The sequence below is a fragment of the Bufo bufo genome, chromosome 3 (genome assembly GCF_905171765.1).
Source record: "Bufo bufo chromosome 3, aBufBuf1.1, whole genome shotgun sequence".
In the NCBI taxonomy this organism is placed as follows: Eukaryota; Metazoa; Chordata; class Amphibia; order Anura; family Bufonidae; genus Bufo; species Bufo bufo.
Window position 1 is genome coordinate 361803266 of NC_053391.1, and position 27881 is coordinate 361831146.

Sequence of the window (27881 nt, forward strand, 5' to 3'; positions counted from 1 at the left end):
TTTGTCTCTGAGGTTTCCGGATAAGTGTGTAGGAAATGAGTAATGCAATACTCCCCTGTGCTGTCTACAATGATTTATATCAATAAGCATTGCTAAACCAAACCACAGGACCCCATCAATGCACCTAAATGTGTAGTACAATAAGGCTCTGTAAGAAGCACTTCTTAGTGCCAAGTGGCATATTTTTAGTACAATTACAAGTATTTTTCACTTCAACTCACATGAACCTTCAGAACAGAACAAGCTACGATCAATCACCCCCATAATCTAGGTTACAAGAGAAGATTTAGTGGTGCTAATAAAAAAACAGCTAGAGGAGCAATGTGCACATGACTGGATACAAAAAGAGCATGTTAGAGGGGCAGAGGCATCCCCAACCAGCACACACTAGCAAACACCAGTGATGGTTCACACCATCTGCAACCAACTGTCACAGGGAACCCCACCATACGGTTAGGAGTCAGGGCCAGAATTAGGGACGCGTTAGGAGGTGACCTGCTCCCTTATTCCTCCTGGCCTTGTTGCTTCCAAGTTGCCTCCTCACCTCATGGTGGGGGGTTTCCCCACCGTGACACTTTCAGAAGCAACGATGGTCAGAGGTTCACCAATCTGTAAAAAAATACTGCGTCTAAAAATTTGTAGAACAATTTCAGAAAAATGTTCCTCAACTGAAAAATACCACCATCTACAATACAAAATATAATTAAAACATTCTCCCTAGAATCTGGAGAAATCCATGTGCACAAGGGACAAGGGCAATATTAGATGCTCGTGATCTACAGGCCCTCACGTGGCACTGCATTAAAACTAGGCATAATTCTCACTTGGACCAAGTAGGATTTGTACTGGGGAGGGAAGCCTGCGACAATACCCTTGAAGCTTTAGATATCATTCAGTATGCCCATTGTCAGCAGATACCCCTTATGATCCTCTCTCTTGATGCCTAAAAAGGCTTTCGATTGACTTTCCTGGTCTTCGTTAAGTCAAACCCTCTTACATATTGGCGTCAACCTATTTTTTCCTCAAAAATGTCATCCCTCTCTCACAGCCACTCCGAAAGACTCAAAATTAATGGCACATTATTCCCCTCATTTAATATTCATAACGGTTCAAAACAAGGCTGCCCCTTTCTCCATTATTATATGTTCTAGTGATGAAACGGCACGTCTGCTATACAATCGAAACCTTGACATTCGGTGGGTGGCAATCAGTAGCATGGAATATAAATGCTCAGCCTTCACTGACAATCTCTTGGTTTACCTTACCAACCGTCATGAGCCCTGCCCTTAATGTTTGAACTCTCCCAATTTGGTGAATGGTTCAACTTTAAAATTGACTTAATCTGAGGCCTGTAAAGGTGTTGTCTCATCTAAGACATTTGTGGCATATCGCTAGGATATCCCACCAATGTCAAAGAGGTGTGGGACCCAGGCAATGCAAAATACGAAGTGCAATTGCCCACATTTCTGACGAATTTGTTTCTTTTTATTAAGCAGAATTTTTTTTTTTATAATTTTTTTTTAATAAAACAAACGCTTCTATGTTGGTAAAAGTGGAACAGGTGCTCCAGTCTGAACAGTGTATTTCCCTATATACTTACACCAGACAACTGGCATAAATAAATTTACAAAGCTTCCCATACAGCTCTAAATCATTTCTTCACTTCACTTAATATATTACAGAGATGGCTGCCTGCAGCCACCACTCGGGAGAGCTCAGTGCATAGGAATGTATACAGTTACCATTGTCTGCAATGGAAGCTGTAATAATATCTTTACACTGAGCTTCATGAAAATGCAGTGTTTTCATGTCAGAGACAGAAGAATAAGTTCAGTGGTCGCCCCCCCTCCCCCAGACCTTGAATCCAGTCGCATGGTCTCCCTCCATGAAAGGTACATCACTCTACCATGAAGAGCTGCAGTCTCCATCAAGGAATTATTGCTGGCTTGTATCTTTTCATGGGTTTCCATCAACTGTAAATATCTATGAATTGATAATAGACGTCGACTCTTAGGAGGATTCCATTGTACTCTAGTATTCATTTGTATTAAAGTCAAATGCATATCCTGTATTATGTAATGGACACAAAAGGCATCTTAAAAATCATACCGCTTATGCATTTCAAGTATGTGAACCCTCTTAATCATAGCTTTAAAGGCTAGGTACACCTTTGGGGGCAATTTTTTGTTATTATTGCATTGTACTCATTAGGGATCGACCGATATTGATTTTTTTAGAGCCGATACCGATAATCTGTGAACTTTCAGGCCGATAATTTATACCGATATTCTGTGCGTTTTCATTTTTTTTTTAAACTAAAAATTCCTACACAGATCTGCTGAAAAAGAACATGTTTATTGTTAACGTGTAGCTTTTTTTTGTAAATCTTTCTTTTTCATTTATACTTAATATTTTGGTGTTTGTGTTTTGTTTTTTTACTGACTTTTAGCCCCCTTAGGGGTTAGAACCCTTGTCCTATTCACCCTAATAGAGCTCTATCAGGGTGAATATGATCTCACACTCTCCCTGCTGCCCTGTGCTTTGTGCACACGGCAGCAGGGAGCTGACTATGGCAGCCAGGGCTTCCGTAGCATCCTGGCTGCCATGGTAACCGATTGGAGCCCCAGGCTTACACTGCTGTGGCTCCGATCAGAAGCTGCCACTGCACCACCAATGAGAGGAGGTGAGGGGACTCTGTGGCCACTGCCACCAATGATTAATACTGGGGGGCTTGGGAGGGGGGGCGCACTGCGCCACCAATGATTAATACTGGGGTTGGGTGTGGGTGGGGGCGCACTGCGCCACCAATGAAGATAACTTGGCCATAATTCATATACAGGAGGCGGGTGATGGCTGCAGAATTATATAGCCGCACCTGACCTCAGGTGCGGCAGGGGTTAACTGCCACGGATCGCAGCTACCGCTCATAGAGATCGGGTGCTGTTATATGATTCTGCAGCCAGCACCCACCTCCTGTTGAATTTGAATGAATGAGTGAGTTATCATCATTGGTGGCGCACTGACCACAGCCCCTCCCCTCCTTTTCTCCTCTCTCCTTTCACTGGTGTCAGCGGCAGCAGAAGTACAGGGGGGAGGGAGACAGTGCTTCCTTCTACCCCGTGCTGCTGAGGGAACACGGATCGTGCTGACAGCAGCGCAATCCATGTTCCCGATTCGTTATCGGCAAAATAGATACCGATAACTTTGAAAATCCTGAATATCAGCCGATAATATTGGTAAAATCGATAATCAGTTGATCCCTAGTACTCCTTATGAGCGAATTTTTATTTTTTTAAATTGGTCTTTATTACATTTTTGTGCCTTTTTTTCTGTACGGAGCTCTAGTACAGGGGTAGCCAACTCACGGCTCTCCAGCCGCATGCAACTCTTTGCCACTTCAAGTGCGGCTCTAGCAGTGGAGCCGGGAAGCAGCTGCGCAGCCTAATAGAGAACATGGCACGCGCATGTTCTCTTCACTAGCACAGTGGAGAAGGAGGGAGTCCCTCCCTCTCCACTGTGACGCGGCTGCCGCTGCCACCAATGGGGAGATAGCTGGGAGGAGAAGAGGAGCGGCTGTGGCCACTGCTCCACCAATGAATGTAATTAACACATTAATTTAAGTATAGAAGGCAGCGGGTGCCGGCGGGGGTATCACATACCCGGCACCCGGCCTCAATAACAGGGCATGCGATCCACCTGAGGGGTTAATTGCCGCAGTTCAGCGGATCGCATGCCCTGTTATTGAGGCGGGGTGTCGGGTATGTGATACCGCCGCCGGCACCCGCTGCCTCCTATGCTTGAATTAATGTGTTAATTATATTCATTGGTGAACGCAAAAATCACAACTGCGCAATTCGCCATTGTCCCCCCAAAAAATAGGATAGGACCGCTCTATTATGGGCCGGACATTCCATGAAATTTTTTGCTGTTTTATTTTTTCGCATGGTATCGAAATCGAATCAAAATTTTGGTATCGTGACAACTCTAGTAGGTGGAGACGCGCAGTATGACCTGACGCTGTGCCCATCAGGTCACGGTGGAGACCGTGTCAGACCTGCAGAGTAGCCTGATCAGGAGCCCGATGCCCGATCAGGAGAGGTAGGCGATTTCTTTAAATTATAGTACTGAGCATGGGGTCTAATCTGAGCATGGGGGGGTCCTGATCTGAGCATGCGGGGATCTTATCTGAGCAATAGGGGTCTGATCTGACCATTGGGAGTCTGATCTGAGCATGGGAGTCTGGTCTGAGCATGGGGGGTCTGATCTGAGCACAGGGGGTCTGATCTGAGCATGGGGGGGTCTGATCTGAGCACAGGGGGGTGGGAGTCCGATTTGTGTTGTCTGATCTGAGCATTGGGGGTCTGATTTGGAGTTCTGATAAGGATTGGGGATCTTATCTTAGGTCAGATGAACATTGGGGGTCTGATGAAAAATAAAAATAAAAATCTTCTCTGCTAATGAAAAATAAGAAAAAAAAATTTTTTTTTTTTATTTTTCTCCGGTAAAACCTAGGTGCATCTTATAAGAATAAGAAAGGGGCTTAAATAAGTGTTTATGATCTCTCAGTAGTTTAGTGTCACAACCAGACAGTTGAGAAGCTCTGACAGGAGCCTTTCAGATCCTCCTCCTTGAATTTCTTTGTTTTGGTTGAGTTCCTCATCTCGTTAGTCTATCTCAGCTGTCATGCAGTTGGACTGATTGCTGCCCTTTAAGTTCCTCCCCAGAATGCAGTAGTGTGCGGCTTATACAACTTCCTGGAGTGTGTGTGCATGCTGTTCCTAGTTCTCAGTCCACAGTCCCCAGTCGTCTGCAAGATAAGTGCTGTTTATGTATTTATGATTTTCTGTTTTCTGGATCCAGGTGACCCTAACTCCCTCCGTGTCTGTGTAGGGAGCCGGTGGTCGTATCCCCTCACTATTGTAGGGTCTTCAGGTGTAAGATAGTCGAGGTACGTGGATATGCGCCCATCCACCTTTGGGGTGGTCGCATAGGCTGAGCAATAAGGGAGAGCGGCAGGTCTCATGCAGGGGTCTCCCTTTTGTTCCTTAGTTGTGTATCCAGTGAGTCATTGTTTATATCGTATTGTCTTGTTTCCTGTACACCATCCGTGACATTATAAGCCGCCAAAACCGTCTCAAGCATGGATCCGGTTTCACTTTTGGCTGAGCGCTTCCAGGGTCTTTCATTGGAGGTAGCTGATCTCCGTAAGACTTTTTCTCAGTTTCAAGTGACCGGTTCAGCTTGCGTTCATGGAGTTTGTTCTGAGCCTAAGATCTCGCTCCCGGATACGTTCTCCGGGGGTAGTGAGTATTTTGTGCGTTTTAGAGAGGCTTGCAAACTCCATTTTCGCCTTCTTCCCCATTCCTCTGGTGATGAAGAACGGAGGGTGGGGATCATTATATCGCTGCTCAGGGGTAACGCTCAATCCTGGACCTTTTCGCTGCCGGAGGGGGCACGGCCCCTCCGTTCAGTGGATGAATTCTTTTTAGCCCTGGGTCAGATATATGATGATCCGGATCGTATTGCTCTGGCTGAGTCTAGACTACGTCTGTTATGCCAGGGTAAACAATCCGCAGAGATATACTGCTCAGAATTTCGGAGATGGGCAGCTGATACTGGTTGGAATGATGCTGCACTCCGAAGTCAATTTTGCCATGGTCTTTCAGAGGGATTGAAAGATGCATTTGCCTTTCATGAGAGACCTACCTCCTTGGATTCTGCTATGTCTCAGGCTGTTCGTATTGACAGGCGTCTTAGAGAGAGAGGAGAGATCACTCCTTCCTGTCATACTCAGTCCCAGGACAGTGCAGCGGTCTCATTCTGTGCGCAGGGGTCTCAGTCGCTGTCAGCCCCTTCTGAGCAGGAGCCCATGCAGCTGGGGTTGATTGCCTCTGACAATAGAAGATTCAGCCCGCATGGGAGGGTTTGTTTTTGTTGTGGAGGTATAAATCATTTGGCAAATGTTTGTCCCTCTAGGAGATTCAGGCAGTCTTCTGGGAGTAATAAAGAAACAAAAAGGAAAAAATCTTTTAAAAATGTTCCGTCTTTTACTATTGGCACGGTTGCGGCGGAAATTGAAGGTTTTCCGTTTGCTTGTAGTTCCCGTTTTGTCCTGCCTGCTAGGGTGGCGCTAGAGAGCAAGAGCATTTTTTGTGAGATTTTTGTGGATAGTGGAGCAGCTGTCAATCTCATTGATAATCAATTTGCAATAACTCATGGTTTCCAGGTATGCACTTTGGGAAAGGATATTCCTGTTTTTGCTATTGATTCCGCTCCACTTTCTCAGAAATCATTAAAGGGCATAGTTCACAATATCCGTTTAATTGTGAGTGATGCTCATGTTGAGGATGTGTCATGTTTCGTCCTTAGCGGTTTGCCTACTCCTCTAGTGTTGGGGCTACCCTGGCTCACTAAACATAACCCCACCATTGATTGGCAAGTGAGGCAAATAAATGGTTGGAGTGACTTTTGCAGAGAGAATTGCCTCATGAGATCTGTTTCTGAGGTTTCTACTAAGACTGTACCACCTTTCCTCTCTGAATTTTCGGATGTCTTCTCTGAGAGTGGAGTTCAGGATTTGCCCCCACACAGGGAGTACGATTGCCCTATTAATCTCATCCCAGGCGCCAAACTGCCTAAATCTCGTTTATACAATCTTTCCCAACCTGAAAGGGTCGCTATGCGTGCTTATATCTCTGAGAGTCTGAGAAAAGGACACATACGACCCTCGAAGTCACCTGTTGCCGCTGGTTTTTTCTTTGTTAAGAAAAAAGATGGTTCTTTGAGACCTTGTCTGGATTTCAGGGAGCTGAACAGTATCACTATTCGTGACCCTTATCCGCTTCCTCTGATCCCGGACCTGTTTAACCAGGTTGTTGGGGCTAAAATCTTTTCCAAATTAGACCTGAGAGGGGCATACAACATGGTCAGGGTCAGAGAAGGAGACGAATGGAAGACGGCTTTTAATACCCCTGAGGGCCATTTTGAGAATTTGGTTATGCCTTTTGGTTTGATGAATGCCCCAGCCGTTTTTCAGCATTTCGTGAACAGCATTTTTTATCATTTAATGGGAAAATTTGTATTAGTGTATTTGGATGACATTTTGATTTTTTCTCCTGATTTCAAGACTCATAAGGAACACTTCTGTCAGGTCTTGCTCATCCTGCGGGAGAATAAATTATACGCGAAACTGGAAAAATGTGTGTTTGCGGTTCCAGAAATTCAATTTCTGGGGTTTCTTCTCTCCGCTTCTGGTTTTCGCATGGACCCCGAGAAGGTCCGCGCTGTGCTTGAGTGGGAGCTTCCTGAGAATCAGAAGGCGCTGATGCGTTTTTTGGGCTTTGCCAATTATTACAGGAAATTTATTTTGAATTATTCCTCTGTTGTTAAACCACTCACTGATATGACCAGAAAGGGGGTAGATTTTTCTTCCTGGTCGGTAGAGGCGCGTAAGGCCTTTTCTAATATCAAGAAGAGTTTTGCTTCCGCTCCCATCCTGGTACAACCTGATATTTCGTTACCCTTCATAGTTGAGGTTGATGCTTCTGAGGTAGGGGTGGGTGCGGTCTTGTCTCAGGGTTCCTCTCCTGCCAAATGGCAACCATGTGCCTTTTTCTCGAAGAAACTCTCCTCCGCAGAGAGAAATTATGATGTGGGAGATAGGGAATTGTTGGCCATCAAGTTGGCTTTTCAGGAATGGCGCCATTGGCTAGAGGGAGCCAGACACCCTATTACCGTGTTTACTGACCATAAAAATCTGGCCTACTTGGAGTCAGCCAAGCGTCTGAACCCGAGACAGGCCAGATGGTCTTTGTTCTTTTCAAGGTTTTATTTTGTTGTCACGTTCCGCCTTGGGGTTAAGAATGTGAAGGCAGATGCCCTGTCACGTTGTTTTCCGGGAGGTGGGAATTTTGAAGACCCGGGTCCCATTTTGGCTGAAGGTGTGGTGGTCTCTGCTCTTTTTCCTGAATTGGAGGCAGAGGTGCAGGCAGCCCAGTCAGAGGCTCCTGATCTTTGTCCTCCTGGGAGGTTGTTTGTGCCTCTCGCTTTGAGACACAAGATTTTTAAGGAACACCACGATACGGTCCTTGCTGGGCACCCGGGGGCAAGAGCCACACTGGATCTCATCGCTCGCAGATTCTGGTGGCCTGCGCTTCGTAAGTCGGTTGAGGGTTTTGTGGCAGCTTGCGAGACTTGCGCTCGTGCCAAAGTCCCTCATTCACGGCCATCAGGTCCTCTCCTTCCCTTACCCATTCCTTCCCGTCCTTGGACACATCTGTCCATGGACTTCATAACGGACTTGCCTCGTTCCTCGGGGAAGACTGTGATTCTGGTGGTGGTGGACCGTTTTAGCAAAATGGTGCATTTCGTCCCTTTTCCTGGTTTGCCCAATGCTAAGACGCTGGCGCAGGCATTTATTGACCACATTGTCAAATTGCATGGTATTCCTTCAGACATAGTCTCTGATAGGGGCACACAGTTTGTTTCCAGATTCTGGAAGGCTTTCTGTTCTCGCTTGGGGGTTCGGTTGTCATTCTCTTCTGCTTTCCACCCGCAGTCGAATGGCCAGACAGAGCGCGTCAATCAGAATCTGGAGACATATCTGCGCTGTTTTGTGGCGGAGAATCAGGAGGATTGGTGTTCTTTTTTGTCCCTTGCTGAGTTTGCTTTAAATAACCGTCGTCAGGAGTCCTCTGATAGGTCACCATTTTTTGGTGCATATGGGTTTTATCCGCAGTTTGGGACTTTCTCGGGAGAGGGGTCTTCTGGTTTACCTGATGAGGACAGATTCTCCTCGTCTTTGTCATCTATTTGGCAAAAGATTCAGGATAATCTAAAGAGCATGAGTGAGAGAATGTTGGTGATCTGGTGTGGTTGTCTACCAAGAATATCAAATTGAAGGTTCCCTCCTGGAAGTTGGGTCCTAGGTTTATTGGGCCTTACAAGATCCTGTCTGTCATCAATCCTGTTGCCTACCGTCTTGATCTTCCTCAGACTTGGAAGATCCATAATGTTTTTCATAAGTCCTTATTGAAACCTTATGTTCAACCTATTGTACCCTCGCCTTTGCCTCCTCCTCCGATTATGGTTGATGGAAATCTTGAATTTCAGGTCTCTAGGATTGTGGATTCTCGTCTTGCCCGCGGTTCCCTCCAGTACCTCGTTCATTGGGAGGGTTATGGTCCTGAGGAGAGGATGTGGGTCCCAGTGACGGACATTAAGGCCACTCGTCTCATCAGGGCTTTCCATAGGTCCCATCCTGAGAAGGTGGGCCCTGAGTGTCCGGAGTCCACTCGTAGAGGGAGGGGTACTGTCACAACCAGACAGTTGAGAAGCTCTGACAGGAGCCTTTCAGATCCTCCTCCTTGAATTTCTTTGTTTTGGTTGAGTTCCTCATCTCGTTAGTCTATCTCAGCTGTCATGCAGTTGGACTGATTGCTGCCCTTTAAGTTCCTCCCCAGAATGCAGTAGTGTGCGGCTTATACAACTTCCTGGAGTGCGTGTGCATGCTGTTCCTAGTTCTCAGTCCACAGTCCCCAGTCGTCTGCAAGATAAGTGCTGTTTATGTATTTATGATTTTCTGTTTTCTGGATCCAGGTGACCCTGACTCCCTCCGTGTCTGTGTAGGGAGCCGGTGGTCGTATCCCCTCACTATTGTAGGGTCTTCAGGTGTAAGATAGTCGAGGTACGTGGATATGCGCCTATCCACCTTTGGGGTGGTCACATAGGCTGAGCAATAAGGGAGAGCGGCAGGTCTCATGCAGGGGTCTCCCTTTTGTTCCTTAGTTGTGGATCCAGTGATTCATTGTTTATATCGTATTGTCTTGTTTCCTGTACACCATCCGTGACATTTAGAGATTAGGGTAATTAGATGCCCGGCAGAAAGTGAAAATACCAGTCACACAGCTAGAAAAACAGTTAACCCTTTGTGACAGAACGACTCAATATTTTTTAGAAAAAGCCAATTGAACAAATGGTTTTTAGCCAAAAATGAGTAAAATGCAATCATAACAAAATTGCCTTTAAGAGCCAGCCCTGATGTCCATGCACCAAGCCACAGACTAGGATCTTTTTTACTTCAGTGTCATTCTCTGTTTGTTTAAAGCTCTCTAACATGGCTGCATTTTACCATCTGAAGTGAGGTTGTGCCACCGGTACCAGGTGCTGTAGCTTTGTTTAATGAATGTCTGATGACTTAGAGGACCTGTCACCTCTTCTGCCATGGCTGTTTTAGTAAATACACATATTTCCTATAAAATAACAGTTTTGGAGCATCTTTCTTTAGAACACTGTTTTGTGCTGTTCCTCTGTTAGTCTTCCTGACTGTACCTTTTGTGACATGAAGAAACCTAACAGTTGCCAGCCAATCGCAAGTATCTGTAGAAAGGTTGATCAGCCTTGTTTGCTATTTTTGGTGATTGTTGTGCACCCCATTTTCTTCACTTCATCTCATGGCAGCCAGACACCATCATCAGCAGGTTCATAGATTTGTGTTCTGTTAAAAAAAGTGTATTATTATGTAGGAAACTGGAAGTGAGACTCTCACGTGATATAATATGGAATAACTGATTCATTTCTCACCGTTTTTTCCTTTAATTGTAGATTTCATAGTCTTGATAGCGTCACTGGCAGTGATCGCAGCTGGAACACAAGGTAACATCTTTGCAACTTCAGCCCTGCGCAGCATGAGATTTCTTCAGATCTTGCGCATGGTGCGTATGGACCGAAGGGGTGGTACTTGGAAATTGTTGGGCTCGGTGGTGTATGCTCACAGTAAGGTAAGAGATCGGTACATATAAAGTAATGTAAAATATCACAGTTATCCACATACAGAGATAGATTAAAGAGGACCTTTCACCACTTACTGTTATCCCCCTGCACTTACTGTTATCCCCGGGCGCCGCTCCGTTCTCCGGTTATAGCCTCCGGTATGTTCATAGTTAGGCTCCACCCAGGGGAACCTGCCGGCGTCTCTTTCTCCTATGCTGTAGCGCTGGCCAATCGCAGCGCTCAGCTCATAGCCAGGCTATGAGCTGAGCGCTGCGATTGGCCAGCGCTACAGCATAGGCGAAGGAGACCGCGGCAGGTTCCCCTGGGTGGAGCCTAACTATGAACATACCGGAGGCTATAACCGTAGAACGGAGCGGCACCCGGGGATAACAGTAAGTGCAGGGGGATCCCTGGGCGCCGCATTACACGTCTGTATAGTCAGTTTAGATACTTTATTCTGGTGAAAGGTCTTCTTTAAAGGGAATCTGTCACCTACTTTTAGCATTTTAAGCTGTCACCATCGCTATGTTCACTAAAGTACCTTATTTCCAGCAGTCTTCTTTTTACTTGATTTCGTTTTGTCCTTTTGATATAAAAGCGCTTTTTATGATATGCTAATGAGGGTCCAAGGTGCCCAGAGGGGCGTTTTTTTCCCTCTCCGGTGCCCAGTGACGCCCCCCTGCAGTGCCCAAGAACGCCTCCTGATTCTGAAATAACCTCCCACAGCCCGGCAAACGGTTCCGCCCCCTCCCCACGTCCTAGTCTACCTTCTAGAAATGCCCCGTCCTTCTTCCTGTCGGCGGCCAGAAAACTCGCGCAGGCGCAGTACCGCCTGCGGCCTGCGCGATCATCAACCTCCTCAGGGCAACAGCGCTCAGGTTACATCACTGGGCTCGGCGCATGCCCAGTGAGACTTTTGAGGCTGTTGCCCTCAGGAGGTTGATGATCGCGCAGGCCGCAGGCGGTACTGCACCTGCGCGAGTTTTCTGGCCACCGACAGGAAGAAGGACGGGGCATTTCTAGAAGGTAGACTACGACGTGGGGAGGGGGCGGAACCGTTTGCCGGGCTGTGGGAGGTTATTTCAGAATCAGGAGGCGTTCTTGGGCACTGCAGGGGGGCGTCACTGGGCACCGGAGAGGGAAAAAAACGCCCCTCTGGGCACCTTGGACCCTCATTAGCATATCATAAAAAGCGCTTTTATATCAAAAGGACAAAACGAAATCAAGTAAAAAGAAGACTGCTGGAAATAAGGTACTTTAGTGAACATAGCGATGGTGACAGCTTAAAATGCTAAAAGCAGGTGACAGATTCCCTTTAAGGCTCATATGGAAAAACTAGTATCATTTGAGATGGTTTTGGTGTCTTAGCTTTCTGAGGTTGAGCCATATTTATGAAATGGCGCATAGTAATTTTATATTTGGTGCAAGTACAATGTGGTGTACACCTTTGTCTGTAAAATAACACCAGGGGGTTGCTGTAGAGATGCAACCTTTTAAAATGTTGCACATCATGAATAAGACATAAAGGTGTTCCGATCTGAAATCCTGGCTCACTTTTCACTCCACTTCAAAAAGGGTTCATCAAATGTCGCAAAATTTGACCAAAAGTCCGAAAAATATGCACCAAATGGTGCCCACAGTTTTTTACACCACAAAACTAGCATAGCACATTTGATAAATGTCTTAAAGTGTTTGGGTTCCAGTGCAGATTGGAAGGTAAAAACAAGCATTTGGCTCATAAGTTATTTCTAGTCTGCTCAAGTGTGAACTTTGTGTAACAATTCAGAAACTAACTAATATTTTATAAGTTTAACTTAAAAGGGTTGTCTCATCTATCTGAGACAATGGGGATATATCGTTAGGATATGCCCCCATTGACTTATAGGTGCAGGTGCTGGGACCACATACCTATATTGAGCACGGAGCGGGTCAAAGTGGTGGCTGGAAGACTGTGGTCTGGACACCACCAAGCGCTCTCCCCATAGAAGTGAATAGGAGCACACCGCGCATGACCGGCCACTGCTCCCATTCACTTCTATGGGCCTGACAGAAACAGCCAGGCCAGAGCTCGTCTATTTTTAGCAGCCAAATGGCTGCACATGCGCAGTGTGCTCTCCACCACTTTCGGGGCTCTGTTTAGGAGATAGGTGCAGCACACAGAGGTAGCGATATGCCCCCATTGTCACAGATGACACAACCTCTTTAACTTTCAGGACCTTTACTTCCTGTCAGTGTGTGGAGTCATGTGTACATTCAGAGGCTAAATACCTGCATTAGTCGCGCTTAATCAGAACAGGTTTCCAACCTGTGGATGTAGACAACGGGGGTCATTTCCTAACTGATATAAGCCAGTTTTCTGGTGTATATATCTGTCACAGATTGGGGCGCAAAGGTTATTTGCGCCGCAATCTGCAACTTTTCCCTGCTTACGCCATATCTAAAAAAAGGGGCATGGCGTGGGCGGAGAAGGGGGCGGGTAGTAGTATGCATGCGTGACCATGATTCCATTCACTGATGGAGTAGTTATCTATCTCCATCAATCCCATAGAAGTGAATGGAGACATGCATGCACTCCTTTCACAGGATACTCCTAACCCTACTCTCGTAATCACTAGGGATCCCAGCGATCATACATCTATCATATATCCTTGTAAAAAGGTGATAAATGTTCTGTATGGGAAATCCATTTCATAGCCATTTCCATTAATGGAACTGGCTATTCTTGTCTGCAAAACAGACAAGAATAGAACATGTTCCATAATTTGGGGGACGGACATACGGACACGGACAGCACGCAGATGACATCTGTATACTATGTGTTTTGAACGAATGGGTCAGATGCAGACCCAAAATTATGGTCATGTGCATAAGGCCTTACTGAGGAGACTGGTAGTGCACCCACTGAGAACACCACGTGGGCAGGAAAATTTCCCAACGTGCACTAGTCGCTCTCAAACTTTACATTCAGGGGATTGTTTTCTGTCTTTCAGTTGTGAAATGTTCCACTACACGCCATTATGGAAAATATATAGTAAGGAGCATCATATGACTGCACACAAAGGGGCACATTTATTAAGACTGGCGTTTTAGATGACGGTCCTAATAAAGCCCCATAGCTGGCAGAGGATCCGACGAAGATATGAAGGGGCGCCGGCCTCTCCATAACTTCGGCGCATCCAGCGCCAGTTCTAAATGTAAGACAGATTCCTAAAACAAGCGTAGAAAATGGTAAATGAGACACAATTTTAGACCTGCTGTAAGCGGGGCGAAGTCGCAGATAGCGCCCATCTGCACCTGAAATACACCTCATTTAGGCGTATTGCTGTATAATAAAGGACCCCAAAGTGCTTATGGCTCCTTAGTCTGAAGCTGCAGGGACACTGTAAGGTGCTGTACTATGCTTTGTACGTAAGTTAATAGTTTTCTGTTCCAATCATTTTTTTATTAAAGAACAGTTGTATGTGAAGAACAGTACAATCTAGGAGGTTTTCAAATGGGGAAAATGTGAAAATAATGAGCCCTTAAGCCCTACCAAATTCTGCGGTTGCTGTTTGCTTATTAACGCAAGTCTTTTATAAGCTTCTGAAGTGCTTGTAAAATATTCTTCTTGTCCCTTGTACTGCAGGAGCTGATCACTGCATGGTACATAGGTTTTCTGGTGCTAATTTTTGCCTCCTTCCTGGTATACCTGGCAGAGAAAGATGAAAATACTGAATTTTCAACCTATGCTGACTCACTTTGGTGGGGGACGGTAAGTGTTCTATAATTCTTTATATATATTTTTTTAAATGATCTCTGCAACATGTTAATTTATGTTGTGGACTTCTTAGGCGTGTAACTCATGACGGTTTTGCAGCGGATTTGTCACAGATTCGTTATAGTTTAGCGTCATCACAGATCAATAGTGCTACCAAAAATTTGCCAAATATCTCAAGCTTTTTTAGCCCTTCCCCTCTGACTACAATGGGGAATGCAGCTAAAATACTTATGAAACAAGTAACATGCCACTTCTCAAGCATATTTGAAAACAGCTGGGTAAAAAAAAACATGGCCGTCTTTCTCGCATTGAAATGAATAAGTAACAGAATACACAGCATAGTTTACTGCTGTGAACTCAGCCTTAGGTCATATTCACATGCAGCAGAATTCTGCAACAGATTACAAATCACTTCCATTCTTCTGAATCGAGTTGTTTTGGCAGCAAACACATGGATTTCTGCAAGCTGCATTCAGATAAATGGAACAGTCACAAACATTTCTACAAAAACCCGCAGTGTGTAAATATACTTTAGGCTTCTCACAGCGATTTTCCATGTGCAAAATCTGTGCAATATCTGCTCCGAATCTGTCCTTCATTGTTTGTTTTCAATTCACACTTTCCTCATCGTCCTATGGCAGTACACTTATATACCACTATGTGCTGCCTACGGATTCAAGGAAAGAAAAATTACAAGTAAGAACAAATTTTTTTCTTTCCTCATCATCCTATGGCAGCATATAGTGGGATATACAGTAAGTGTGCTGCCTATGGACTCAAGGAGATCAAAATTACAGGTAAGAACATATTTTCTCTGTAGTTCATACAGAGCAATTTTCTGCATGGCGATAGATAAATTGCAGTAGGGAAAAAAAATAACATGTTTCTCTGTGGTGTGGATTCTTCATTGAAATTCACAGAGAAATCTATAGGAGGCATAAAAAAAACACATAAATATCAGTCCCCAAAATCCCTTAAACCGGAAATCTGGATTAAAAATACAGAAAATGTGTAATTTTAATGCAGATTCTGTGCCTGTTTCCAGAATGCTAAGGGTATATTTATACTTATATACTATATTTAAAGTTGCACCACTGCTGTACTGCTAAAATCATGGCAGATAATACACGTATTTATATTCAGTTTTTGCTGGTGTTTTGCCATCATTTTGGTCACACATTTCAATACTAACAGTTCCCATTCACTTCTAGGAAAATGTTCCTAGAAGAGTTTTTCTGTTAAAAAATGCTACCTTAATTGTGACAAAACTACATGTCAGTACAAGGTTATTTTTTTAAGTGTGGGGTGGTAATGGTGCCATACTTCTCTACCATACCAATACCACTAAGTGTAAATGTACCTTAAAGCAACCTTATGCTACATTTAGGTGTAGTGGAAAATTTCCGCTGCTGATTTTGCACGGATTAGTATTTTTTTAATTCTATTTTACATGTAGATTCTGCAACAATTTCTGTAGATTTCACCCTTCGCATTACCAGGAGTTAGATCTGGAGGAAAAGTCTTCAACATATCTTTGACATATAGGATCCCCATGATCTCTAAAACAGCGGTCCCAGGACCCTGTTCCACTACATTGCATGACTGCAGTGAGGAGGATGTTGGATGGAGCGGTGGTCAAGCATGCATGGTGGCACTGCATTCAAAGTCTATGGGACTGATGGAGATAGGCGAGTACAGCATCGAGCAGTTAATTATTAAAATGATCAAATGCAAGTCTTGTGGACTAAATCACTAACCACAACCTTCCTACCTCACTAATTTAAATATAGCAAATTTCCTCTACAGCAATAAATTACTTTTTCAAGTTCTTAAAATATGATGGGTGTGCTTTTTCTGTGTGTTGGAAATATACTAAACTCAAACTTGAATGGAATTGTAGACAAATCTGGCCAAACCATGGTTAGCAAATAAAAAAGCGCTAAATGCAGAATACTGGGTCATGGGAATTAGCTCATACATTTGGAACTGCTAAAACATGGCTTGTACTTTCAAGCCTAAATGGAACAGACATGTCCGTTTCAGAAGTAATGCAGGTACAAATCTGCCGGTAGAACACACGGTTATAGAAGAATTCAGGTCCTGCAATGGACCCTTTTGAGTATTAAAGCTGATGTCTGATGTTGATAGCGCATCCTCAGGGGTTGATCCTCCACTGATCATGAAGTGAAGCATCACTAAACACAGTGGCAGTGTCTTAATCAAGCATACAAGAATAAATAGCACTGAGTGAGAGAAAAGATGACTAGCCATGAGTCACGGGGTTACCAGCACTTGGACCTCTACTGCTTAGATATCATAGAGGGCAACAATGTTAAACATTGAGAAACCATCTTAAAGGGGTTGTCCGGGTTCAGAGCTGAACCCGGAGATACCTCCATTTTCACCCAGGCAGCCCCTCTGACTTGAGCATCGGAGCAGTTCATGCTCCGATGCTCTCCTTTGCCCTGCGCTAAATCGCGCAGGGCAAAGGCATTTTTTGGAGATCCGGTGATGTACTGGGGCTCTTCATGGGGCTGCCAGGAAGCCCGGTGACGTCACCGGCACTGATGGGCGGGATTTAGTGCTGCCCTAGCCAGTAAAACGGCTAGGGCAGTGCTAAAGCCCGCCCATCAGAGCCTGTGACGTCACCGAACACACTGCCGGGTGGAAGTTTCCGCCCGGCAGTGTGTTATTGAAAACAAAAGAGCCCTTGCCCTGCGCGATTTAGTGCAGGGCAAGGGAGCGCATCAGAGCATTAGATTCTCCGATGCCAACATCAGGGGGGCTGCCAGGGTGAAAATAAGGGTATGTCCGGGTTCAGCTCTGAACCCGGACAACCCCTTTAAATGTTATTTTCGGGATACACAAACACATTTCACGCTGTGTGTCCTCCAGAGACTGCCTAATCATAGCGAATCCTACTGAGCCCCCACTATACACTATTATGTATGAAAGTCATATCACAGGTGCAGAGGCGGACTGGGAACTTAAAGTGGCCCTGGATAAAAAAATAAATAAAAGTGGCCCCATGGTGTAGGGTGGTCCAAATTGGTGGGGCAACACAAGTAGGCAGGATCGAAAATATCATAGTGCAATACTGTCCCAGCAGAACGATATACCACAGTGCAGCACAATACTGTATATTGCCCCAAAAGCTGTCCCTCTGTGGTGGCCATCAACAGCTGCCATTTTCTGTCCTCTTCCTTCATTTGTCTCTGATTAATATATGGGGCAGGGGGCTTAGGAGGTGAGATGTGGCCACAGCAGTTGAATTCAGGAGGGCATGTGCGGTCGCTGGCTGAGTACATGAGTATCTGATGCTCGTAGCGTGATTTACCACTGAGAGTTCATTATGTACCTGGTCAGTGGCAGAGAGGAGGGCTTGGGAGGCCCCTTGGGACACTGGGAAATTTCCCTGTAAGGTCTATGGCCAATCCGCCCCTGCATAGGTGCAATTGGATACCTGCAGTTCTTCAAAATGGAAATCCTCTGGACTTTTACCTAGATTTAGGTAAGAGGGGAATATTAGCTCAAAATTCCCTAATAGAGCAGATGAAAGTGGACTGTTTTGTTTAGATATTTCAAGTGTAAAGACTTTTCCCGAATTTGAATATTGATGCCCTATCCTCGGGATAGGTCATCAGTATCTGATTGGTCGGGGTCCAATACCTGGCACCCACGCTGATCAGTTGTTTGCAGATGCTGTGATGTTCTGGTGAACACTGCTTCCTCCTTGAAGCAAGCCAAACACTGCGCCATACACTGGATAGCGGCTGTGCTTGGTATTGCAGCTCAGCCCCATTCACTTAAATGAGACTGAGTTGCACATAGGCCATGTGACAGATGAACCCGATGTCACTGGCCTAGGAAAAGGATGCAGCACTCAATAGAGTGCCTCGGCTTTTGTAAACAGCAGATCAGTGGGGTCCCGGGAGTCAGACCCCCTTCATTCAACCATATATTGAACTCCCGTAAAACTCCATTAAAGACCATACTTCCCAGAACACAAATAAACAGAACAAGGTTTGTGCAGACATTGAGCTAGTAAATAAGGCTGGTGCATTTCAGCTCTGAAGCATGCAGAATTCAGAAAACGGTCTGGTGTATAATACAGGGTATAACTCAGGAAGAGTACATTGTAAGTGATGAATGTACTTTCATTTGTATTCTGTGTCCATCATTTACACCACCAGAGGTCCTCTTTGAGTACGCCAATGGACATTTCATAATGAAGTATACAGCAATTTACTAACTGTACTCATATGTCTATATTTTGATAGATTACACTTACTACCATCGGTTACGGTGATAAGACACCTCGTACATGGCTTGGCAGAGTCCTGGCAGCAGGGTTTGCTCTTCTTGGCATCTCCTTTTTTGCACTTCCAGCGGTGAGTTCTTTTAAAAGGAATCTGTCAGTAGTCTTGACCATTATAAACTGCTGACAGCACTAGGTAGGGAATGGGAAGAACTGTACAAACATACATTTTGTAAAGTGTTTATGAAAGTTTTTCAGAGTACTGCGAATATGTAGTTTTATTCTGCCAGAGTCCGCTCATTAAAGGGTTGTCCAGTCTATACTCAGAGATGGCCTAGATAGGCCATCACTAACTGATCGCTGTGGGTCCAAAACTCCACACCCCACCAGTCAGCTGTCGTTGAAGTCAGTGGGAGCAACACTGTAGTAATGACTGCCTGTGGTGTGCAGTTTTGGCCCGAACTTCTGGTGATGAAGCCATACCCAAACAGCAGATCAGCGGGGTGTGGGATGTTGGACCCCCTCTCATTAGCCAGTGATAGCCTATCCTGAGGACAGCCCATCACTTAGTAAAGGCTCGCCAAACCCATTAAAGTGCCCTGCAGGTAGAACCTCACTGTGAAGTGGTCTCTATTATCTGCATTGAGCGGCTTCACAGCCTAGCCCTTTCCCTCTGCTCGAAGTGACAGCTGTAGTGGTTTCTTGGTTGGATGCTACAGCTCTCACTGAGAGCAGAGGGGAGTGGTTGTGAAGCAGGTCAATACAGAAGTCACTTCATAGGGAAATTCTGCCTTCAGAGCACATGTAGGAGCAGATTCTTACAGAATAAAACTTCATATTCACACTACTCATGATAATAAAAGCTCCACAAAAGGTATGTTTGTTCTGTGTTTCCCAGCCTCTGCCAAGTGCTATCAACAGTTTAGCATGGTCAAAACTGCTGACAGAGTTATTTAATTTAAACAGTTAAAATCAGCTTTTTAGATGAGTGATAAAAAATAGGTTTTGTTTTTTTTTCTTCAATAGGGTATTCTGGGTTCTGGTTTTGCGCTAAAAGTTCAAGAACAACATAGACAGAAGCATTTTGAGAAGCGGCGGACTCCAGCAGCCAACCTTATACAGGTATCAGATGTTGGAGAGTCAAGGGAGGAGCATTAAATGGCGTAATTCTCATAAAGTGTCCATCAGTATGATTGTATTATCGCCATTCACATTGTCACCAGATGAAAAATAAGTGTTAATGAATATAAGGAAAGCCGGTCCTGCATAATATGTATGTTTCCAAATAATCATTTCCATCAAGTGCATGTAAGAATTCAGAAAATACCGTAAATGTATGGTGTCGGGGATCAGCTGGTCTGCATGTTTTCCTGCTTACATTTCAGCAAATCCCAAGATCCAAGAAAGCTGGTCTATAAAAGAGACGCCATTTACTAAACCCCTTTTATTCTGTACAAGGTTCCTGAATCTGCTGCTTTCTATGAAGTGAGAGGAATAGAATAGAAGAATATAAGCTGCGTGGTGCAGCGGTCAGCTGTGCGTATGTGTTGCTATTGTAGACTACCAGCTTATATATTTGTTTGCTGCTTTGTGCGCTGCTCTGTATGCATAGGTCCTTGTACTTAAGAGAGGATTTTCTCTCCTCTGCCATAATATTTAGGGGCGAGTAGAGTGTTGCTATGGAAGGTATTTATTTTCCTATCAAAATAAAAAGGGCCAGGTCTTCCCCCCTCCCCAATCCCTGGAGCAGCTGGTTTATAAAGTTAAGCTCTCTGTGTATGGAGGGTGTTATGCTTTGAGGTGGGGGAGCTCTGTTGAGGCTGGAAACTGTCAAACCCGGGAGGGAGAAGAGAGGGAACTCAATATCCTGACAGTAACACAAAGCAGATTCTCACCTATTAGTGGAAAATAGTGTGATATAGTGAATAAAAGGCTTATAACAGCACTCTACGTAGTTTGCCGTCTTTATTGCTATGATGAGTATAAGGTCAGGCTGGAAAATTGTCTAACATGTAGCAGGAAAGGTCCGAACCTTTAAAACGTAATCTTTATTAGTAAAGATATTTACAAAAAAATCACAAGATATTCAATATGTCAGACCAAGCATAAAATTATCAATAGACGTCAAAGCAGCATTTTTGGCAAGTATTGATGTAGAAGTAAATACCTCTATAAAACATGATTTTGGAATTGAAGGGATTCTGCATTTTTTAAGATCAAGGGACGCCTGCTTCCATAGAAAATATTCTGCTTGGGTCCATTCACACATCCGCAAAATGGGTCCGCATCCGTTCCGCAATTTAGCGGAACAGGTGCAGACCCATTAATTTTCAATGGGGCCAGAATGTGCTGTCCGCATTTGCAGAGCCGCACTTCCACATCCATGATTCCATTTCCACAAAGAAATAGAACACGTCCTATTCTTGTCCACAATTGCGGACAAGATTAGGCATTTTCTATTATAGTGCCGGTGATGTGCGGTCTGTAAATTGCGAAATGCACATTGCCAGTGTCCGTGTTTTGCGGATACGCAATTTGCAGATCCGCAAAAACCTTACGGTCGTGTGAATGGACCCTTTGTTGTAGAGATATTTAGATTTTATTGGATCAGCCTAACCATAATGAGTTGGGCTTATGCTTCACCTTTGAAATACAGGAGCACTCTATCACCTTTTTTAAATTTATTTGGAAAAATACTCTGGGAAGCCTTTCTACTTGATTATTTATAATACCCAGAGAAATTGCTGAGAGGATGTTGAAATTTTTCATCAAACAACAGGCTTCAGTAATTGTTTTAAGTCTAGGGCATACCACAAGAGAATTTGGGGGGAAGTCTTTATTTATGCAAAAGAACAGGATAGAAATACCCTACTTCAGCCAAAATAGAGACCTACACCCCTTGAATAATCTATAAGATAAACAATCACCAAACATTTATGACATACTGAGTAAACATGGGGACATTTTGACTGATGATGCAGATTTAACAGATATTTTTCCATATATACCACTGATTACGTATAGAAAGGGACTTAGTTTGGGGGACCATCTTATCCATAGTCATTACATGAGACCACAACCGTTAGGCTCTTGACTATAGGAAATTACCATTGTCTGGGTTGTATGTCTTGTTGATATATGAATGTACCTAGACCTGTTAGGAGCTCTGCTATGACTATTACCTACTATTTGAGAGATTCTGTTAACTGTAAAACTAAGGCTTGTTTCACTCCTGCGGTAAAGCTATCTGGCAGAGGAACAGCCTACCGGAGTTTACCGTATCCGACCTAGCCGGATGCTGTCATTCACCACTAGACCATATTGACTATAAAGGGATCTGGTGGGGATCCAGCTGTTTTCTGGTGTCAGTGCTGGGTTCCGGCCGGACAAAAAACTGTGCGTGCACCAGCTTTAGTCCGGCCGAAACCCAGCGCTCATGCTGGAAACCAGCCGGAGCTACACCGGATCCCAGCATAGTCAATGAGGTAAGGTGGTGCACGGCAGTATCCGGCTAGGCTGGATACAGTGAACTGCAGTAGCCTGTTCCTTCTTCCAGATCAGCCTGCTGATAGCTCTACTGCAGGTATGAAACTAGCCTAAGTGGTTTGTCTATGTTTGCCAGTCTTATTTCTCACTAGATTATATTGGTAAAAGTTTCCATGAGTTTAGACGCCTTGTAGGGGAGAATTGCCAGTAAACTAAATAAACCATTGGCACGACATGTGAAAGAATGTCATAATGGCAGCCTGGATGCAATACATTTCTCTGCCATTGAATGGGAATGGGAATCCCCTAGAAGGGGAAATTAGGATTGGAAACTATTACAAAAAGAGTTGAAATAGATATATTGGTTCAAGTCATACCAACCCTATACAGTTGCAAGAAAAAGTATGTGAACCCTTTGGAATGATATGGATTTCTGCACAAATTGGTCATAAAATTTGATCTGATCTTCATCTAAGTCACAACAATAGACAATCACAGTCTGCTTAAACTAATAACACACGGGAGGCGGAGCCTAGCCGCTGATGGAGACGGAGCTGTAGGAGAGATCTCCTGCCTCTAAAGTCCGTGCTCTTCAGCTTATATACAGAAATACCTGAGACAATATGGTAAAAATCGGGAGAGACAAGCCCAGAGAAGCTCCTAGGCACTCCAGCTCGCAGAAAAATCCAGCAGAGATAGACAAATACTTTTATAAGAAGGGCGCCGCGTCCCCAGCGCGCGCTTCCAAGATGGCGCGGGACGAGGGAGATAGGATTCCTGCGGATGATGAAAACACAGAAAGTAATGCGGTGTCATGCGCTGGAGATGACTACGAAGGAGATAGTGGCACCCTCACAAAAGCTTTCTTCAAAGCCACGCTACAGCAAGCGATTGCCCCGCTCGTAAGAGAGATACGTGACCTCCGCCATGAGATGAGATCTCTAGGCCAGCGAGTGGAAAAGCTGGAATCGCGACAGGATCGTATGATCGAACACGGCTCAATACTCGAGCAGACGTTGGAACAGAATGCCTCCTCACTGAATACTACCCACCTCATGATAGAGGATCAAGAGAACAGAGATAGGAGGAGAAATCTCCGTCTCAAAGGCCTTTCAGAACTAGTGGCTAATGAAGACTTGGAGTCAGCCGCCATAAAACTATTTACAGATCTACTGGGGGAACAACAGGCAGCCTCCATTGTCATAGAGCGGATCGCTCAGAGCTAGACCCAAAGCGGACGAGCCCCCAAGAGACGTGGTATGCGGGCTCTTAAGTTATAGAGACACAGCTGCCATCCTGCAAGCCGCGAGGAACACCAAAGATATCAGGTACACTGATTCTGTTGTCCTTCTGTTTCAAGACCTAGCGCCCTCCACACTGGCGAAGAGGCGGATTCTCAGACCCCTTACGGAACAGCTCAGAAATCAGAAAGTTCTATACAAATGGTTGTACCCTTTCGGGTTGTCCTTCGCTAAGAATGGCCGCAGATGTGTCGTGCGCATTCCCTCTGACCTAACAGAGGCCTGGTCCATATTGGGGGTCGCACCAGTCCAGATAGACTCTTGGCTACCTGTAGCTTCTTTGGCGGACAAACTACCTCGCCTCCCGCTGAGAGAACCGTGGGAGACGGTTGCCAGACCGAAATCAAGCAACAAGAGACAAACGGATATTCAATAGGCTCACAGCGCCGGGTGATTTACCTTAGTGAATTTGTTGATGGCTGTTGTTTTCTATGTCCCCTGGCAGTGAGTGATCCCTGACAGTCCATGACTATCTTCTTCCCTATATGAGCCGCTGTCGACACCCTAAGAGTATGGACTCTGCTGATACCCTACTTATAGGCTTTGTGGCCTTATTCACCGGCCTTATACACCTGATGTGCGAGTAGCTGAAATGGAACGAACTCCAATAACCAAGACCTCAGAGTACAAGTACCATACTCACTATACTTAGGCCTGCTCGCAGGTTTGGGATACTCCAGAAGCCATATTCACCTGCTTCACCAAAACGGTTCATCAGCACGCAGGCTCATAAATAACCTTATGTTTGAGCTCATAACATGCAAGATGTGACCCGTATTTACCTCACTAGGTCTATATTGCTGTGTTATCTCTCACCTATTGCTCTCCTTATTGAGTTTCAATGTTCTCAGGTGTTATATTATTTACAGTAGCCTCTAGGAGCATGGATGTGAGGACTCGGGCTAGAATGCTCTGTTGTCATCACTCCCTCCCCCCACATCTTGATGTGGCGGCTTTAAACGCTGTACACCACATCATCCTTGCTCCAAGAATTGTGTTCAATTGTTTAATGTTATTGAGGCACATGTTAGTGCCTATGTTTCTTCCCACTTACACTTTCTGGTGCAGCTTAACTTGGGTGAACAATACAATTACCTTGCTGTTGGACTCTGCTGACCCCTCATGGCGTTAATGTGACCACTTTCAACGTGAGAGGTCTTAATACACCTCAGAAGCGTTCTCAGATTTTCACTATGTTTAGGAAAAGCAAAAGTGACATATGTTTCCTCCAGGAAACACATTTTAAAAAGGGGAAAGTTCCTAAATTGCCGAAATCTAAATTCTCTCAGTGGTTTCACAACACATACCACAAAGCCGCCAGGGGGGTCAGCATAGCCATTAGTAGAAATGTACCCTTTGTGCACTCAGTGACCCAAATGGACCCGGAAGGCAGATTTTTGTTTGTGAAGGGTAGGGTAGGCCAGATTATGGTTTCCCTAGCCTGTCTTTACGCGCCTTATGCGCGCCAGCACAAATGGATTAAAGAAACCCTTAAAAGCTTTAGGGATTTTGCAGAAGGAATTCTAATAGTAGGAGGGGATGTCAATGTCTCGCTTAATCCATCATTAGATGCATCCATGGACGGCACTGCCCAATCCCAAAGGACGATAGGAGGTATCCAACTGTTGTTGAGGGAACATAGGCTAATAGATACTTGGAGGATGTTACATAGTTCTGATAGAGACTATACGTTTTATTCAGCAGTACACCATACATACCAACGCCTAGATTACATATTTATTTCCCATGTAGACATGGTACGTGACTCCACTATAGACCCCATTACTGTATCTGATCATGCCCCGGTGACCACTACCCTCTCCTTTGCTAACTTACCTGTTAGGGAGTGGGCGTGGCATCTCGATGAGACTATCTTAGACTCGGACCGTCACGCGTCCGACATCGCTAAAAAACTTGCAAGATATTTCCAGGAGAATGATCCCAAGGATACGTCGCAAACGATAACGTGGGAAGCACACAAGGCCTTCATTCGGGGGGAACTTATAGCCCTAGGTTCTCGTATCAAGAAAGAGAGGCAGAACAAAATAAACTCCCTGATAAGCAAATATCCTCCATAGAAATAAAGCAGAAAAGGTCAATAGTCCTGTCACTACAGGCTGAACTTGAGTCCCTTAGGAGACAACTAAAAGAGCTCCTCAACATTAGATGTGCTAAGGCTTATCAATACTCCAAAACCCAGTTCTATCTCCATGGGGATAAGGGAAATCGCTTGATGTCGCACATGATAAAGAAAAGAAATAAGGCACAACATATTGCAGCAATCAGAACAGATAAAGGTACGCTGGTAACCGCGACTAAAGATATTGCAAGGGAGTTTTGCTCGTTCTACTCAAAACTATACAATATTGACCCCCCTAAAAAGCTTCCGAGTACAGATCATACTCAAGATAAGAAGAGACAGTTAATAGATAGCTTCCTGACAAAATTACATCTCCCCAGTTTACAGGAGATAGATAGCTCACTTCTCCTTAAACCGGTCACAGACAGCGAAGTTGTAAAAATACTTAGCTCAATGCCTATGGGTAAAGCCCCGGGGCCAGATGGTCTTCCAGTAGGCTATTCTAAGAAATTTCTATCTATCTTAACCCCTAAACTAACTAAATGGTGCCAGGCACTTCTAGAAGGGAACCCCTTACCGAGGCAGACCTTGGAGGCCATAATCCACAAGGAAGGGAAAGACAACACAGAGTGTGGAAATTACCGTCCCATATCCTTGTTGAACATAGTCGTCAAGATATGGGCTAAACTCCTAGCTTCTAGACTAGCCCCCCTCATACCAAAAATAGTACACCCAGAGCAAGCGGGTTTCGTGTTGGGTCGAGAAGGTAGCTCCCAATCGTGTAGATTGATAAATGCAGCTTTCTGGGTTCATAAGAAGTCTTCTCCACTAGTCCTTCTTAGTACGGACGCAGAGAAGGCCTTCGATAGGGTAAACTGGTATTTATGCAAAGAACTCTAAATAGATTTGGAGTGCCAGACCCCTTCATACGGGCAGTTATGTCTTTATATGGTTCCCCAGGAGCAAGAGTAAGAGTTAATGGCACACTGTCGGAGCTCTTCCCATTACAAATGGGACACGACAGGGCTGCCCCTTGTCGCCCTCCCTCTTCATGCTTGTAATGGAAACACTGTTACAAGCATTCAGAGATGATCCACGTATAAGGGGTTTACAAATTGGTAAAACAGAACATAAATGTGCTGCATTTGCAGATGACCTTATGCTCTTGATATCAAATCCCACGAAAGCCTTCCCACATGTCTTAGACACCTTCTCTGAATTTGGCAATCTGTCCAATTTTAAAATGAACTACGCTAAGTCGGAGACAATGGGGTTTAACCTCTCGACCGAAACGATCCATTTATTAAAAGACAACTTTCCCTTTAAATGGAATCCTACCTCTCTCCCATATCTGGAAATGACTCTCCCCAATAACCCCTCCCTTCTATATAAACTAAATTACCCCACATTAGTGAAAAAAATTCAGGAGCAACTGAGCTCACTGGCTCTACCATGGCTATCTTGGATAGATAGAAAGAACCTCATACAAACTTATATCATGCCCAAAATCACGTACCTGCTACAAATGGTACCTATATTTCTCCCAAAATCCTTTTTTAAAACCGTCAGGCAAATCCTTACGACCTTTCTTTAGAGAGGCAAGAAACCTAGGATTTCTTTCCTCAAACTTGCAAGGAGCAGAGCTCACGGAGGCTTTGGCCTGCCGGATGTAGAGCACTATTACAAAGCGATCCAGTTGAAAAGGTGGTTACAGATGTGCATACCAAGATATAAGATACTGGGTTCTGACATTGAGACAGATCTACTGTCAGATGCTTAATCGGCGGGTCTGTGGGGACTGAGTACTGTCTCTCCCATTCCACAGAACCTCACAAGGGGTATATACCAAACCATAAGGTCATTGCACACAACAGTAGGAATATTCTCTCCCCCCCCTAAGGACCTACCTGCAAAATTAATTCCCTATCTATTAAACATACACACCCACGAGTTACCACATTTTTGGAAAGGCTTGAAAGATGTTACGATCTCTTCCCTGTTTCAGGAGATCGGTTCAGCTGATAATATCCCAAACTATTGTTCTCAAGCCATTCCTGTTAGTAATTTTATAGCAAACCAGGAACTACAGAGTTCCCTCAGGACCTTACTGTCTACTATTAAAGTACAAGCAGACCCCACGTGGTTTGAGAGACTAACCTACACAGATGGATACAGAGCTTTGATTACCCCCATAGACCCAGGGATCCCTTCCTATATCAGATCATGGGA

At 44.7% G+C, this 27881-nt stretch overlaps 1 protein-coding gene across 3 annotated transcripts in view; it reads left to right on the forward strand.

The window, feature by feature from the left end:
- KCNQ4 (potassium voltage-gated channel subfamily Q member 4) overlaps positions 1 to 27881 on the forward strand; it is a 215588-nt gene that overhangs the window by 131191 nt on the left and 56516 nt on the right. For all 3 annotated transcript variants that reach the window (XM_040424529.1, XM_040424530.1, XM_040424531.1), the window contains exons 4-7: positions 10603 to 10778; positions 14396 to 14521; positions 18808 to 18918; positions 19812 to 19907. In XM_040424529.1, coding sequence (XP_040280463.1) covers positions 10603 to 10778; positions 14396 to 14521; positions 18808 to 18918; positions 19812 to 19907 — 509 coding nt within the window. The remainder of the gene's footprint in view (positions 1 to 10602; positions 10779 to 14395; positions 14522 to 18807; positions 18919 to 19811; positions 19908 to 27881) is intronic.